The sequence below is a fragment of the Leptopilina boulardi genome, unplaced genomic scaffold (genome assembly GCF_019393585.1).
Source record: "Leptopilina boulardi isolate dan_hultmark-lab unplaced genomic scaffold, ZJU_Lbou_2.1 LbouV2_221, whole genome shotgun sequence".
Classification (NCBI taxonomy): Eukaryota; Metazoa; Arthropoda; class Insecta; order Hymenoptera; family Figitidae; genus Leptopilina; species Leptopilina boulardi.
The window spans coordinates 1,008,841-1,023,572 of record NW_026137776.1 but is presented as its reverse complement, the minus strand read 5'-3'; the positions used below and the strand labels follow the sequence as shown (position 1 = coordinate 1,023,572).

The window sequence follows — 14,732 nt, the reverse complement described above, 5'->3', positions numbered from 1 at the left end:
ATTTTCGTAAAAATCCAACTACTTTTTAAAAATTCGTCCGCCATATTGGATCCGCCATTTTGAATTTTATAAATCTGACGTTAAATTCGTAATCAGCGACCCCAAAAACCACCGAGTAATAAGATTCAAGCAAATCTGCCATTATTTAAAAAATTTCTCCTGTCATTTAAAATCAGCTATGTTTTTTGAGGTTATGTCAAAATCCTGACGTGATGGAGCTAAACGGACTTCAGATTCGTGTTCAGCGCATCAAAATACATCAAGAAATGGTGGTCTCATTCCCCGGCCCGGGTACTTTTTTTTGTGTCGCTGTGTTTTTTATTAATTTCTATGATCTTATAGGCTTCAATAAAATTCTTGTTGTAGAATTAACAAGTCGTCTGTAATTAAAACTACTACTTTAAGTAGTAGATTTTTTACTATTATTATTAATTCGATAAACTTAAAGAAGATTTTTGATGTAGAATTTACAAATCGTTTCAATTTAAAACTACTACTTTAAGTAGTAGATTTTACTACTCAAAGTGGTACAATAGGCTTTAAGAACATTTTTGTTGTAGAATTAACAAATCCTTTGTGATTAAAACTACTACTTTAAGTAGTAATTTTTTACTATTTTAATTAATTCAATAAGCTTGAAAAACGTTTTTGATGTAAAATTTACAAATCGTTTCCAATTAAAACTACTACTTTCAGTAGTAGCTTTTACTACTTAAAGTGGTTCAATTGGCTTTAAGAACATTTATGTCGTAGAATTAAAAAATCCTTTGCAATTCAAACTGTCACTTTAAGTAGTAGATTTTACTGCACTATGCAATTAAACAACTTATAATATAATTAAAAGATGAAAAATTGAGAAGTCAAAACTTAAAAAGGATAGTTATAGCAACTAATAAAAGTAGTAAAAATGACTACTTTAAATAGTTAAATTACCAATTGGACAAGCAGAAAGTAGTCTTCGAGTAGTTTGCAGACTGTCGTAGCGAGCGTGCGTGGTTAGTCGGTTAAGGTATCGAATTGCAAGCGTTAGGGTCGAGGGTTCAATTCCCGTCGGTTAGAAATTTTCTCTGTTAGGTACATAATCGTTTCATAAAATAAGCGTCAGTATTGGAGAGAGGATGAAAAAGTCAATTCTACTGATAATAAACAATTATAAATAAAAAATAACTTTATTTTCCTATTTTAAGTAGTAAAATCTACTACTTAAAGTAGTAGTTTTAATTGCAAAAGATTTATTAATTCTACAAAAAAATGTTCTTAAAGCCTATTGAACCACTTTAACTAGTAAAATCTACTACTTACATCTTGAGTTGTTTTAACATTTTTAAATTGAGTTAATACAATCACAAAATGTCATTCTACCAATTACATTTTTAATTAGTTTAACTATTTTCATATAGTTAATAGAACCGTTTAAATTCAGTTGAGGACCTATTGTACTACTCAGAGTAGTTAAAAAGTAGTAAAACCTACTAGTTTTTTTCAGTGTATGTAAAAACTAGAGTATTTTCTTTTTTTTTGACGATAATGAAAATAATTGTTTTAACCTTTAATGTGTTTTTGTTCATTTATTAACAGTAAAAAAAAGAGAGAGAGAGAGAGTTTTAAAATCCTTTTAAATGTAAAACAGAAAATAAATGAGAAATACTTTATGTTGAATCATTAATATTGAAATTTTATGAGAGTTTTCATATTGTTAAATATAACTTGCACTTTGACCATTTTGTGGAAAGCTTTAAAAATCTTCGTAATTAAAATGTAGTAGTGCTATGTGCTTCTGGAATTTTTTAAAGAAAAATATGGTATTCTCTAAAGAATTATTATTTCTGGATTTTAGAAATATTTTCCATAAATTGGAACAAAAAATTTTGATTAAAATTATTATCATTGTTGAACAGATTTTTTTTTTTTACTTTTTTTAATATATAAATTTTTTTCTAATAAAATTAAGAAAAATGAGGTTTTCTGTTCAAAATAATATAAATAAAAAATAACAATTCTGCGAATTTTAAATATTTACACAAAATATTGTATTATTTTTGCTATTGCTTTTCTGTCGGTCTCAATAAATCTTTATATAGATTTAGATTAATATTTATATAATTTTACAAAATTACGCATAACTTGTTAAAATTTATTTATTTAAACAAATAAACATATAATATTTACTTCTTCCTTTATTTTTCAAATTTTCTTTTTTTGTTTATTGTTATTTAATCTAAAATAATTTGCAAAAATAAAATCTTGGTTAACAAAAAAAAAAAAATGTTTATATAAATATTCAAAATTCGCAAATTTTTGAAACTTGTATTTTTTTTTTTTTTATTATTGTTTTGAACAGAAAAACGTGTAGGTTGCTTGAAAAATTCTTGACCATTAAAAAAATAATTGGCGCGCACTTCACAAATTTTAACTATGAAATTAATGAAAATTGTTGTTGGAATCGTATTATATAATACCGTACATTATTTTTTTTCTCACCTTCATAAATTTTAATGAGGGTGTTAATTCTGATACCAATAAACGTGTAAATTTTGGTGATAAGGGTTGGTTTAATTAAACTTTACTTTTCAGCTAAAAGACCACCTGTAGAGGAAACAGCGAGCTTCTTACAATCTCTTATATCAAGCCACGGACCTAATTACCTTGAAAAGTTATTTGGCAGCAAAGCAAGGGATTCGCTACAACCTCTAGGTGGTGTTAACAAAGTCGCCATTGCTCTTTCTGGTGAGTCTTTCAATTTTTATTTCGATTTATTGATTTTTGTTAATTTTGTTGATTCTTTTTTAGAATGAAAACAAAAATATCTCTTGATCTCTAATTGAAATTATTAAAAAATACTGAATATAAAAATTTTTAAAAGCATTAAAAATTTGATCCTTAAATATGAACCTTTTTTTTGGTTAGCACTTTACAGTTTTAAAAATTTTACGCTTTAGTGAAATTGAAAAAAAAATTTATTATTTATAGTTTAAAGCATTGGAAGTGTGTTTATTTTTTTTCTTTTTTTCAGTAAGTACACTACCTACTTCGTTTTTATTTATTGCATATCAGTATCGTATATATATTTCTTTTATTTTATTTTTGTATTCTTTATTATCTTTATTTGACGTGAGAGAAGGTTATTTTGCCCACTGCGTGTAAATTCGCTCACCAAGTTATCTGTTTCAAATTATCTTTAAATCCCGTCTTACGGTATTTATTTATTTATTATATTATTATTATTACATTTATTTATTTTTTATTCTTTTTATTTTATATAATTTTATTTTACTATATTGGGTGTGAATTTATCAAATGGATCACCTGAAATTTTCAATAAATAAACAATGATTTAGGTAAAATATTGACTTTAAAGTTAAGGAAGTTCTCTCCCTCCAACGTCAGTCAAATCAATGCCCATTTAAGTTTTCATTTGTATCACGTAGTACTAGCTCAACGCTTGGCAACGTTGGATTATATTTCCCCCGTTCCGTTTCGTGTCGTCTGCTATTGTTTGATTTATTTTCGTTAAATAATAATAATAATAATTTATTATTTTAAAAATCTTAATTTTTTATAAGCAAATTCAAATTATTATTCATTATTATGAATCTTTGAAGAATATACTATTATATGTATATACTACTTATATTACTTTCAAATTTCGCGCTTTTTCTATACCTAACCTACAAGACGCAACGTTGCCAAGCGTTGTGCTAAGTAATTTCTGATTGTCAAAATACGGTGTTTTTTTAGACAAAATAATTAATTGTGAGTCTCCTAAGCCAGGTCTAATCAATTTTATTAAAAGTAAGTGAACATTGGCTATTAAACTTTATGTATATAAAGTTCCAGTAATATCTTTTCGTCAGATTTTTCACAATTTGAGATTTCAGACCAAAAAATTCAATTTCCCATAAGAACCCGTGTTAAATGTGAAAAGAGAAAATTATTTATATCTTTTGTCAAAATCCACCTAGACCTCTAAAAATTTAACTACATCTTCTTTAAACCATTATCTATCAGTATATCAAGTTTGATAATTAACTCTTCGTCATTTCTGTTTGCGAGAGAACTTCCTTAAAAAAAATTCGGTTTAATGCAAGAAATAGGTTTTTCTCATAATCAAAGTTAAATTTTTAGCATCAAAATTTTTTGTCAAAAAACGTTTTTTCGAATTTTTATTTTGTTCCTCATGTTGAATATCGTATATCAGTTAAAAAAATTGCTAAAAATAATTGATTTCAAGAAGTTGGAAAATTGTCAGTAATAAAAAGCTTCCTATATGAGGAAGCAAAAGTTATGGCTTTAATTGAATTATTTATATACGAGAATTTATGAAAATTAGATTTTATTTTTTTAAAAAAGATTTTATGAGAGAAAAATAAAACAAATAGAATATCCAATCATAGATCATTATTATTAAATGTATATTACGAAATACAAAATTTTTTTTTATATTCTCAAACACTACACGGAAAAAATAAGTCAGCAAAACTTTCATAAACTAGTATTTCACTTTTGGACGGGAACGAAAGTTGTTCAAAAAGTATAGACACAGTTTATTAAGAAAACAAAACTAATTATAAAAATGTGAACTGTGTATAAGAGCCGATGCTCAATGTGCTCTGATGTTTCGGAATCAGTTTATCAAACTTTCATAAACTCTCAGCTAGAACTTAAGTACGTGCACCAAAGATTTCGTAACACTTATATGCATAAAAATTCGACGACAGTCAACCAAACGCTTGTAAACTCACAAAAAATTTAGAAAAATTAAAAAAAATTTCACATTCAGGGGTATTTTTTACTTAATTTGTACATCACTTGAAACACAATTATTAATATCTTATATACGCACTATACACAATTTTATCGACATTAAAATTCGGAATTCGCTTCCGCGGGATTCGAACTTACCTAACCAAGATATATAACGCATTTTGTCTTAGCAACTAAAGGCCTAATAGCAGAATAGATTCTTGAACGGGAACGCAATCGTAAACGGAAACGTAAGAATGTGTAAGAGAAGGATAGCAAATATCTTTATTCTTCTCTCACCCATTCTTACGTTTCCGTTCACGATTGCGTTCCCGTTCAAGAATCTATTCTGCTTAGGCCTTAACCGCCGCGGCTATCGAGAGCCACGCGAACGAAGAAGTTAATTTCACTGATCAACACTGACCAAGCTACGAACTGCGCATGTTCGGAATTTTAGAAAAAGTCTACGATTTTTTCGTTGACTGCTGTCTTAACTACTCTTTTTTATGTTTCAAACTTTCGAACCTCAATTATTACAATGTTGTAAAACTTTTTATAGAAATTCGACAATCTTTAAACAATATTATTAAAAACTGTTCAATATAGATTAACAAACTGATCTTTCTATACAGTTTGTAAATAATTTCTTGACTCTGTTTCACTTTTTCGGTAAAGTTTATGCTTCATTACTAAAAAGTATATGAAACGTTTAAAAATTTGTGCCCCGTCCAAAAGTGAAATAATAGTTTACGAAAGTTTTGCTGACTTATTTTTTCCGTGTACAAAAAAGATATCTTAAAATACATTGTATATAGTTAGGGTAATGTCACCTTAAGTGGACCACCTAAGCTTTTTTTCGAAAAATTTCTTGATGAAAGCAAATTAATCGTAGTTTTCTATCCGCAAGCTTTAGTTTAGATCCCTAGAGAAGTGGATCTAAACTAAAGCTTGGATAGAAAACTACGATTAATTTGCTTTTATCAAGAAATTTTTCGAAAAAAAGCTTAGGCGGTCCTCTCAAGGTGACATATTACCCTAATTTTAAAACGATTTAAAGATCATGTAACCATCTCTGTCGTACAAAGTAAAAAAAGCTTAATTAACAATGTTTGTATTGTTGCTTATGTATATTTTTACTTCATACAGCAGATCTCACATTTTATAAATTAATGCATTTTAATATGTTTTTAATAATTTTTTTCGAAACATCTGAAAAGTGACCATTATATCTATTTTTTAATAAGATACTTACTTTCTGAACTCAAAAAGCCACAGATTTATTATAAAGGAAAAATAAATGACACTACACATTCACTTGCTCATGAGTAAATCGCAGCAGATTTCTCTCCGTGTATGATTTCAATACATTATTGTCAACATTAAAATCGTCTGATGCTATACTACTATCGTCGGATTGTTGACATAAAATTGTTCTTTAATTAGATGTGTTATTTTAACCATTATCTGCTCTATTGGGGTATCGTCGTCCTGATATTCTATCAGTTCTAAAGCATCTTCATCTACATCTACATCTTGATCTTCATCTTGATCTTCATCTTGATCTTCATCTTGATCTTCATCTTGATCTTGATCTTGATCTTGATCTTTATCTTCATCTTCATCTTCATCTTCATCACTTATCAGCTTCATGCTATATTTCTTTAATTTAATAACTTGAGGAAGTAAGTACTTTGGTTTTAAACCATTATTTCTGCCCTTATTTAATATAAGATTTGAGTCCAACAATACGGCCTGGTTTTTAATTATCACTTTGTGAATAATTAATTTACCAACATCAGAATAATTATTAAATACACAATTTTTCAATGCTTCATTTTTAGTGAAATAAAGTTTAAAGGTTTCTTTATAACGTAATGCATTACCACGTACAACATATAATAAACTTAGGAAATCAATAATAGATGTATACTCAGCACGATAAAAGATCGTTTCATGATTGATAAATTCCTCATCACATTGCCTTAGAACCTGTGCATATCTTGCAGCATTATATACACGTATATAATTATAATCTACTCTTTTTTCATAAAAAACTTTATTGATGATAAAGTATTCCCAAAAATTGATGATGTGCTTAATTTTAGGTTCATTTAAATATTTTTTAAACTCATGTTCCATTACCCTAAAATCAGTAGACATAAAAAAAAAATGTATTATCATAAAAATTTCATCATTCACATAATTAACAGGATATAATTTATTTTTTTTGTTAAATAGCACATCATCAATGATAATGGTACTTCTAGTTATATAATAAGGCAGATATATTGAAAAATAAGAATAATGTCCTAGTTGATAATCCCTTGCCAACATATAATAAGAAGGAACTGAATTAAAAACACCGTCATCGATTTTTAAAATGAATTTTTTAAATTTTTTTTTCGTCTTATCTAATCTGTGACAAGGAGTATTTAAGGATATAAAGTATGCAGCATTCTCAATAATTTCCATTCTTCTACACTTCTCTTTGTTGTTAAGTGACATATATTTATCCTTTCTAATCAATTCCCAATTGTCTGTAGTAGTAGGCTTTTCCTCCAGTTCCACTTGTAGAATTTTATCAAAAGATATGACATCTGTTATAAGGAAATCAACTTCTGGAAATACAATGTATTGGTTTTTAAACCTATCATTAAATGCAGCTAAATTGACAAGTCCATGTTGGGAATTAAATTTCATATGATAAAGAACCTCTGTTTCACCTGAAGAATTTTTTGGTTTTTTCCTATAAATATTTCCATAATCGAAATTAATATCTGTCAATAGAGTAATATCATTAAAATAAAACACATCGTTTTCTCTTTTCAAATTCTTTAAATTTTCAATAAACCATTTTTCATATATTGTTTGTGTAAAATACATATCTATTTGTTTTTCATTATCAGATTCCTGTTTTTCTAATTCTGTGATTTGACAATTATTAATTATCTCGACACTTCTTCGAACTCTGTTCAATAAAACTTTATCTTTCCTTATACCAGATATGCCTTTTTCACAAAATTGTTTTAGTGCCATTGTCCAGCTATTGTATAAAGTTTCATCCAAAGAACAGGGAATGTTCAATTTTCTTGCCATTTGAGAATTTACAGCAATATTTTTTTCTTGGAATATTGGTGAAATATATTTCTTGTACATATTTTTAGTTACAAAAAAATTCAATTCGACATTTACTCCCAAAAGACAGTGGGTATTATCAATGTAATTTAATGGAAAACGTTGATTATTGTTACTTGAACTCTCATCAAATTTGAACATTTCATTCTTTTCTCGATTAAATATTTCAATTGTCAAAGATTTAACTTGTATATTTCGAATATTGATTACAAATGTCTTAATGATGTATTGATATCTTTCATCCACGTTTTTCATATCAGGTATTTCATGATTTTCAACCTTAGAAGGTCGACTTTCTTTCAGCATTTTTTGCAAAAAGTGAGTTTTCATTTCAAATTCATTGTCGAAATTATTCAAATATTCAAAAAAAGTAAACACTTTAGGGTATTTTATAATATCTTCTGTTAGTGGAATTAAGTAACTGTGATAAAAGGTGATACCCAAAAAAGCACAAACAGGTAAAAGCTGTAAATTTGATGAATGATGAGCAGATATTGTTGTGTTATTCATTGTATGTTGTTATACTTGATATTTCTTTTGATTTATTAGCTTCTCTTTTAGTTTGATTTATATAACTCTGAACTTTAAATGACTCCAGAACTGAAATAGTCATATGTACATATTTTGTTTAATTTGCTTTTAATGTAACAAGAATAATTTTTAAATCATTAACAAATATATCTTGAACAATTTTACGAATTCCTATATATAACCCAAGCAAAAATTTCTGTCAAACGCCGATATTGACAACAGGCGCAATCATGCACCAATACTATGGCTGGCCGACAGTTGGCTTACCAGTATTGGTTCAGTACTGATATGGATTAAATTCTGTACTGTGTCAATACTGCAAGCCAATACCGGCATGCCAGTATTTTCCAATACTCTGCCAGTATTATTGAGACAGTAATGGCAAACCAGTACTCGGTCAGTATTAATTCAATACCGAATGCCAGTATCCAGAAAAATTATCAAAATTAGCCTCCATGAAGTTGGCGTTGACGCTCAGCGCCAAAAATTATTTTCCACAGGACCAAAAATGTCAAATTATTATTTTTTTTTTTTTAAAGATTTTCGGTCCAAATATGTAATGCCTTAAGAAATACTTTTTAAGGTATTATGTAAACCCAAAACTTTTTTAAAAATGATTTCTTATTTTTGGTCCCGTGAAAAATAATTTTCGACGTTGAGCGTCGACGCTAACTTCACAGACGTGAAAATTGTGTATTTTTGTTGGTTAGAAATTAAATTTACATACATATTTTTTTAAAATTATTTTAATACTTCTTTTCGATTACTGCAATGCGTTCGTTAACGGAATTATGAAATTTAAATTTAATATTAAAACTTTTTAATAAAAAAAATACATAATTAATGAAGTTGTCAAATTATTTTTCTTACACTGAAAAAAATATATTTTAATCAAATAAACTCTATTTTAACCAATAATTTCATTCAATTACGGGAATTTATAAACAAATACAAATAAATATATATATTTTATAATATTTGAAGAAATTATTTGAATAATAAAATGAAGAGTAAAATGTTAATATAAAAAAAAATAACAATTTAAAAGTTATTATAACAATTTCTTATTATTAATAGTTAATAATATGAGTCGGTTCTTCGATCCAGCTGCTCAATTAATGTAAAAAGCAAAAACAACCCTGAATTTTGAATATCTACCATTGCTGGCTTATTACTGGTTACTATAATTTTGCCCGTACTGTCAAAGTACAGAATTACTGCTAAATTCCAGTATTGAACCAGTATTAAACGCCAATACTAAGCCATTACTAATGACCAGTACTAATAAACGTTATCATTCCAAACATATAGGTCCGAGAAGTTGGCAACGCCATTTCATTTTTTCAAAAAATCAATTTTTGTGCTAAATTGTGCTAATTTGTGCTGCAAAAATTTTTTTGAAAAAATTAAAAATAGGGATCAAAAATTTAAAAAAACAGTTTTTGGCAAAAAATTTATGATTCACTTTTATTCCAAACAAATCATTTGTCAAGTTTTTATTAACAACAATACAATCTACCAAAAAAATTAAAAAATTTTTTTTTTTTAAATACAATTTAATATTCAAAATTAAAATTTTTAACCATAAAACGGAAAAAAAATCAATATTTACGAAAATAAATTTTTCTGCTATATTCTGCAAGACAAGCACAAAAATAATCTCAAAAAACATTTTTGAAAAACTGTGTTTAATTAAAAGAAATTGCAATTTTATTACTCAAAATTAAGATTTTTAAACCTAAAATGGGCAAATATCAAAATTTTGGAAAATCAATTTTTGTGCTATATTCTGCACGACTAGCACAAAAATAATCTATAATTATAAAAAATAATCTATATCTATAAATATAATCTATAAAATTTTTAACTCTAAAGGGCAAATATCAAAACTTTTTAAAATCAATTTTTGTGCACAAAAATAACCTATAAAAATATTTAAGAAAAACTGTATAATTAAACGAAATTACAATTTTTTTAAAATATTTTTAGAGATTATTTTTGTGCTAGTATTGTAGAATACACAACAGAAATTAATTTTCCAAAATTTTGATAATTGCCCGTTTTAGGGTTAAAAATCTTAATTTTGAGTAATAAAATTGCAATTTCTTTTAATTAAACACAGTTTTTCAAAAATGTTTTTTGAGATTATTTTTGTGCTAGTATTGTAAAATACAGCACAGAAATTGTTTTTTAAAAATTTTGATATTTGCCCATTTTAGGGTTAATAATGTAAATTTTGAGTAATAAAATTGCAATTTCTTTTAATTTAACTCAGTTTTTTAAAAATATTTTTTGAGATTATTTTTGTGCTAGTCGTGCAGAATATAGCACAAAAATTGATTTTCCAAAATTTTGATATTTGTCCATTTTAGGGTTAAAAATCTTAATTTTGAGTAATAAAATTGCAATTTCTTTTAATTAAATACAGTTTTTCAAAAATGTTTTTTGAGATTATTTTTGTGCTTGTCTTGCAGAATATAGCAGGAAAATTTATTTTCGTAAATATTGATATTTTTTCCGTTTTATGGTTAAAAATTTTAATTTTGAATATTAAATTTTTGTATTTAAAAAAAAAAAATATTTTTTAAATTTTTTTGGTAGATTGTATTGTTGTTACATTATAACTTGACAAATGATTTGTTTGGAATAAAAGTGAATCATAAATTTTTTGCCAAAAACTGTTTTTTTAAATTTTTGACCCCTATTTTTAATTTTTTCAAAAAAATTTTTGCAGCACAAATTAGCACAAAATTAGCACAATTTAGCACAAAAATTGATTTTTTGAAAAAATGAAATGGCGTTGCCAACTTCTCGGACGTCAAACAGTATTGGTTCAATATTGGCAGTCAGTACTTTGCCAGTAATTGCTCTCTAAATTTGAAGCAGTGAAAAAGTCACTGGTCTCAAATCAGTCGCTAAATTCTAGCTATTTGAATCAGTAACATTTCACTGATTTTCAGTGAAAGTAATTGATTCTCCAGTGAAATTTCACTAACTGTCAGTGAAAATCACTGATTCAAATAGCTAGAATTTAGCGACTGATTTGAGACCAGTGACTTTTTCACTGATTCATATTTAGAGAGTGACAACACTGTGCCGGTTGTAAATTTTTGCTTGGGAAGTTATTGTTATAAATATAAATGTTTGTCAATATCAGTTTTAACCTTCGCTTGACAAGATGCCCACCCAGGGTGGGCCAGACAAATTGAAATTGCCATATCTTCTAAAGTTTTGCCTTAATTGAATCGCGATTTTAAGTCACTGAACAAAATCTTAAGAACTTTCAAAAAATGTAAAAACAAATTTTGAAAAAAAATTTCTTCTTGATTATTTATAACTTTTATCAATGTATGTACGGAGATAACCGGGATGATTCAGATATTTTTTTAATTCTATTTTACAAAAAGACTTGAAATCATGCAGACTTTTCACTGTGAGTGTTTTATGATGTCAAATAATAGATATAAAAAATATTATATTGCATTTTTCATTTGTTTAAACAATTTATTGTTATTATTTATTAACTTTCTTTGTTCTGCACCTAGAAAGATGCAGTTTTTTTTCTAATTTTGCAATTTATCAAGCGGAATATAATAAAAGATAGATTTGATGTAAAATTATTAATTCGACAATTGTTTAAACAATTATTGTTATTATTTACTAACTTTTTTTGTTCTGCACCCAGAAAGATGCAGTTTTTTTCTAATTTTGCAATTTATCAAGCCGAATATAATAAAAGATAGATTTGATGTAAAATTATTAATTCAACAATTGTTTAAACAATTTATTGTTGTTATTTACTAACTTTTTTTGTACGGCACCTGGAAAGTTGCCGTTTTTTTCTAATTTTGCAACTCATCAAGCCGAATATAATAAAAGATAGATTTGATGTAAAATTGTAAATTCAACAATTGTTTAAACAATTGTTAAATTAGTAAATTTATGTCAAATCTGTCTGGCTATATTATATTCGGTTTGATAAATTGCAAAATTAGGAAAAAACTGCATCTTTCTAGGTACACTACAAGAAAGTTAATAAATAACAACAATAAATTGTTTAAACAATCGTTTGAATACTAAATTCATATAAAATCTTCATGTTTATTATGTTGAGCTTGTTAAGTTGCAAAATTAGAAAAAAATTGCAACTTTCTTGGAACATTATAAAGAAAGTTAATAAATAGCAACAATTATTTGTTTAAACAATTGGTTAAATAGTAAATTCATATAAAATCTTCGTGTTATTATGTTGTGCTTGTTAAGTTGCAAAATTAGAAAAAAATTGCAATTTTCTAGGAATATTATGAAGAATGTTAATAAATAGCAACAATTATTTGTTTAAACAATTTATAATAATAGTTGTTGCAAATTGAATTATATATTTTATTTTATTTAAAACCTTTGAATTAATAACTACGAAGAAAAGGTAACAAATTTATAAAATTCTTCTACTGTCGTATGTATATTTGAAAAAGTTATAAATTATTAATAATAAATTGTTTAAACAAATAAAAAATCAACAAAACATTAATAAAATATATTATTTGGTAACATATAACAATTTTGGAAAAAAACTGAATGATTCTAAGTTTTTATTGCAATATACAAAGAAGAAAACATTTGGCCCACCCTGGGTGGGATCTTGTCAACCGTGTATATAAAAAGTATCCAGTCCGGCGAAGGTTAACCTATCAGGCGAAATAACTTTTAATAACTTGATTTTACAAAAAAGTATTTCCGACAAAAGTTGTTGCCGACAAAGGGGGACATCCACCGAACTTGAATTTGTTCTAAATGACCTAAATTAGGTCATTTCAAGGTCAACTCATTTTTTTTTATATGGGACCATCTACTTTTCATGCCGGAAATCGAAAGAGCAGAAAATTCCACTTCGAAATAGTTAAAGCAATTTTTTTAGATAGGTCGACCTATTTAGGTCAAATAGGCCATATAATTTTTATTGTTTCAGGGGAAATGCCTTTTGATTAGTTAATTTTACAAAAAAAATTTTCAGATGAAATTTGTTCTCCTCAAAGGGAAACAACCAGTGGTGATCTTGGATTTGTCCTATATGACCTTGATCAGGTCATTCGAAGATAAAATCATTTTTGTAATGGAAAACATCTACTTTTTATGCTGAGAATTGATAGAGCTAGAAATTTCACGTTGAAAACCATCAGGTTATTTTTTCGGTGGTTCGACCAATCTAGGTCAAATAGGTCAAATTTAATTTTCGTCTACTAGCTACAACACCACTGGATGTTCCCCTTTGATGACAAACAACATTTGTCGGAAACCTTTTTTTTTCTTTTTGTAAAATCAAGTTATTAAAAGTTAATAATAAGTGATATCTGGGGTAGTTAAAATGGTTACAAATAAACAAAATTATTTTAGGTAGACTTCGACTAAGAAAGATTAAATTTTACCTTCTCTTGTTTAGTTTTTTTGCGAAGAACAAATAACTATATACGTTCGGTGGAGTGACTATTATAGAACTGAAAATTACTATACTACTAAAGTTTAAAAATGTTTCAATGTATCACAAAATTTTTAATGATTGTTTTATGTTGGGAGTTGTTAAATGATAACTTTTTTTTTTTACTGTCACACATAAACCAATATTATATCAATGACTTTTTTAAACAAAAAGTTGAGGTAAAAGTAATATTGAACAAAAATAAATAAAATAAAAAAAGTTAGAACATAATTAATTTATTCATATGTTTATACAAATATAAATTTTAATTAACAAAAGAAAACTAAATAATGAATAAAAACACAAAAAAAACATTTTACCTGAAATTAATAATATATTCTTGGAGCATATTTAAGGGAGTCACCACCTTTATTTTGAATCTTTTAAATTTTAATGACCGTAGGAAGTTATATTTTTTTTGTTATAAACAATTGAAATATTCAACTGTCTTAAATATGTAAAAAAAACGTTTTTTCTCGTCCGGGAACATAGTATTTAAAAAATAATTTTTGTTTAAAAAAATTTTTTTTTAAAAATAATTGTTTAAATTGTTTAGTTTTAAAATGTTAATAAAAAAATGTGTTCTTCATGTCTTATGTAAAATTTAAAAATTGTTTTGTATTCCGCATTTATTTCTGATCTAAAACAGTTGTGAAAAAAATTACACATACAGTGAAACCTCGATTATCCAAACCCCTGTTATCCGTACCTTCTGTTATCCGAACCGTAAAACATTTTATCCGAACTTCTGTTATCCGAACTTTTTTTTGTCTTTTCATTTTATTAATGTATTTATATCTTAATTATTATTAAAAAAAATATATATATATGAGAGATTCTTTTTCAA

At 26.3% G+C, this 14,732-nt stretch overlaps 2 protein-coding genes across 2 annotated transcripts in view; one reads left to right on the top strand and one right to left on the bottom strand.

Moving 5' to 3' along the window:
* LOC127279648 (IDLSRF-like peptide) overlaps positions 1 to 14,732 on the top strand; it is a 51,642-nt gene that overhangs the window by 17,466 nt on the left and 19,444 nt on the right. Inside the window, exon 3 of the mRNA XM_051302135.1 lies at positions 2,575 to 2,727. Coding sequence (XP_051158092.1) covers positions 2,575 to 2,727 — 153 coding nt within the window. The remainder of the gene's footprint in view (positions 1 to 2,574; positions 2,728 to 14,732) is intronic.
* LOC127279644 (uncharacterized) lies at positions 4,384 to 13,973 on the bottom strand. Its single transcript, XM_051302131.1, has 2 exons — positions 13,836 to 13,973; positions 4,384 to 8,478 (listed from the first exon to the last, which is right to left on the bottom strand). The coding sequence occupies exon 2, from the start codon at positions 8,386 to 8,388 to the stop codon at positions 6,139 to 6,141; it is 2,250 nt and encodes a 749-aa protein (XP_051158088.1). The 5' UTR covers positions 8,389 to 8,478; positions 13,836 to 13,973; the 3' UTR covers positions 4,384 to 6,138.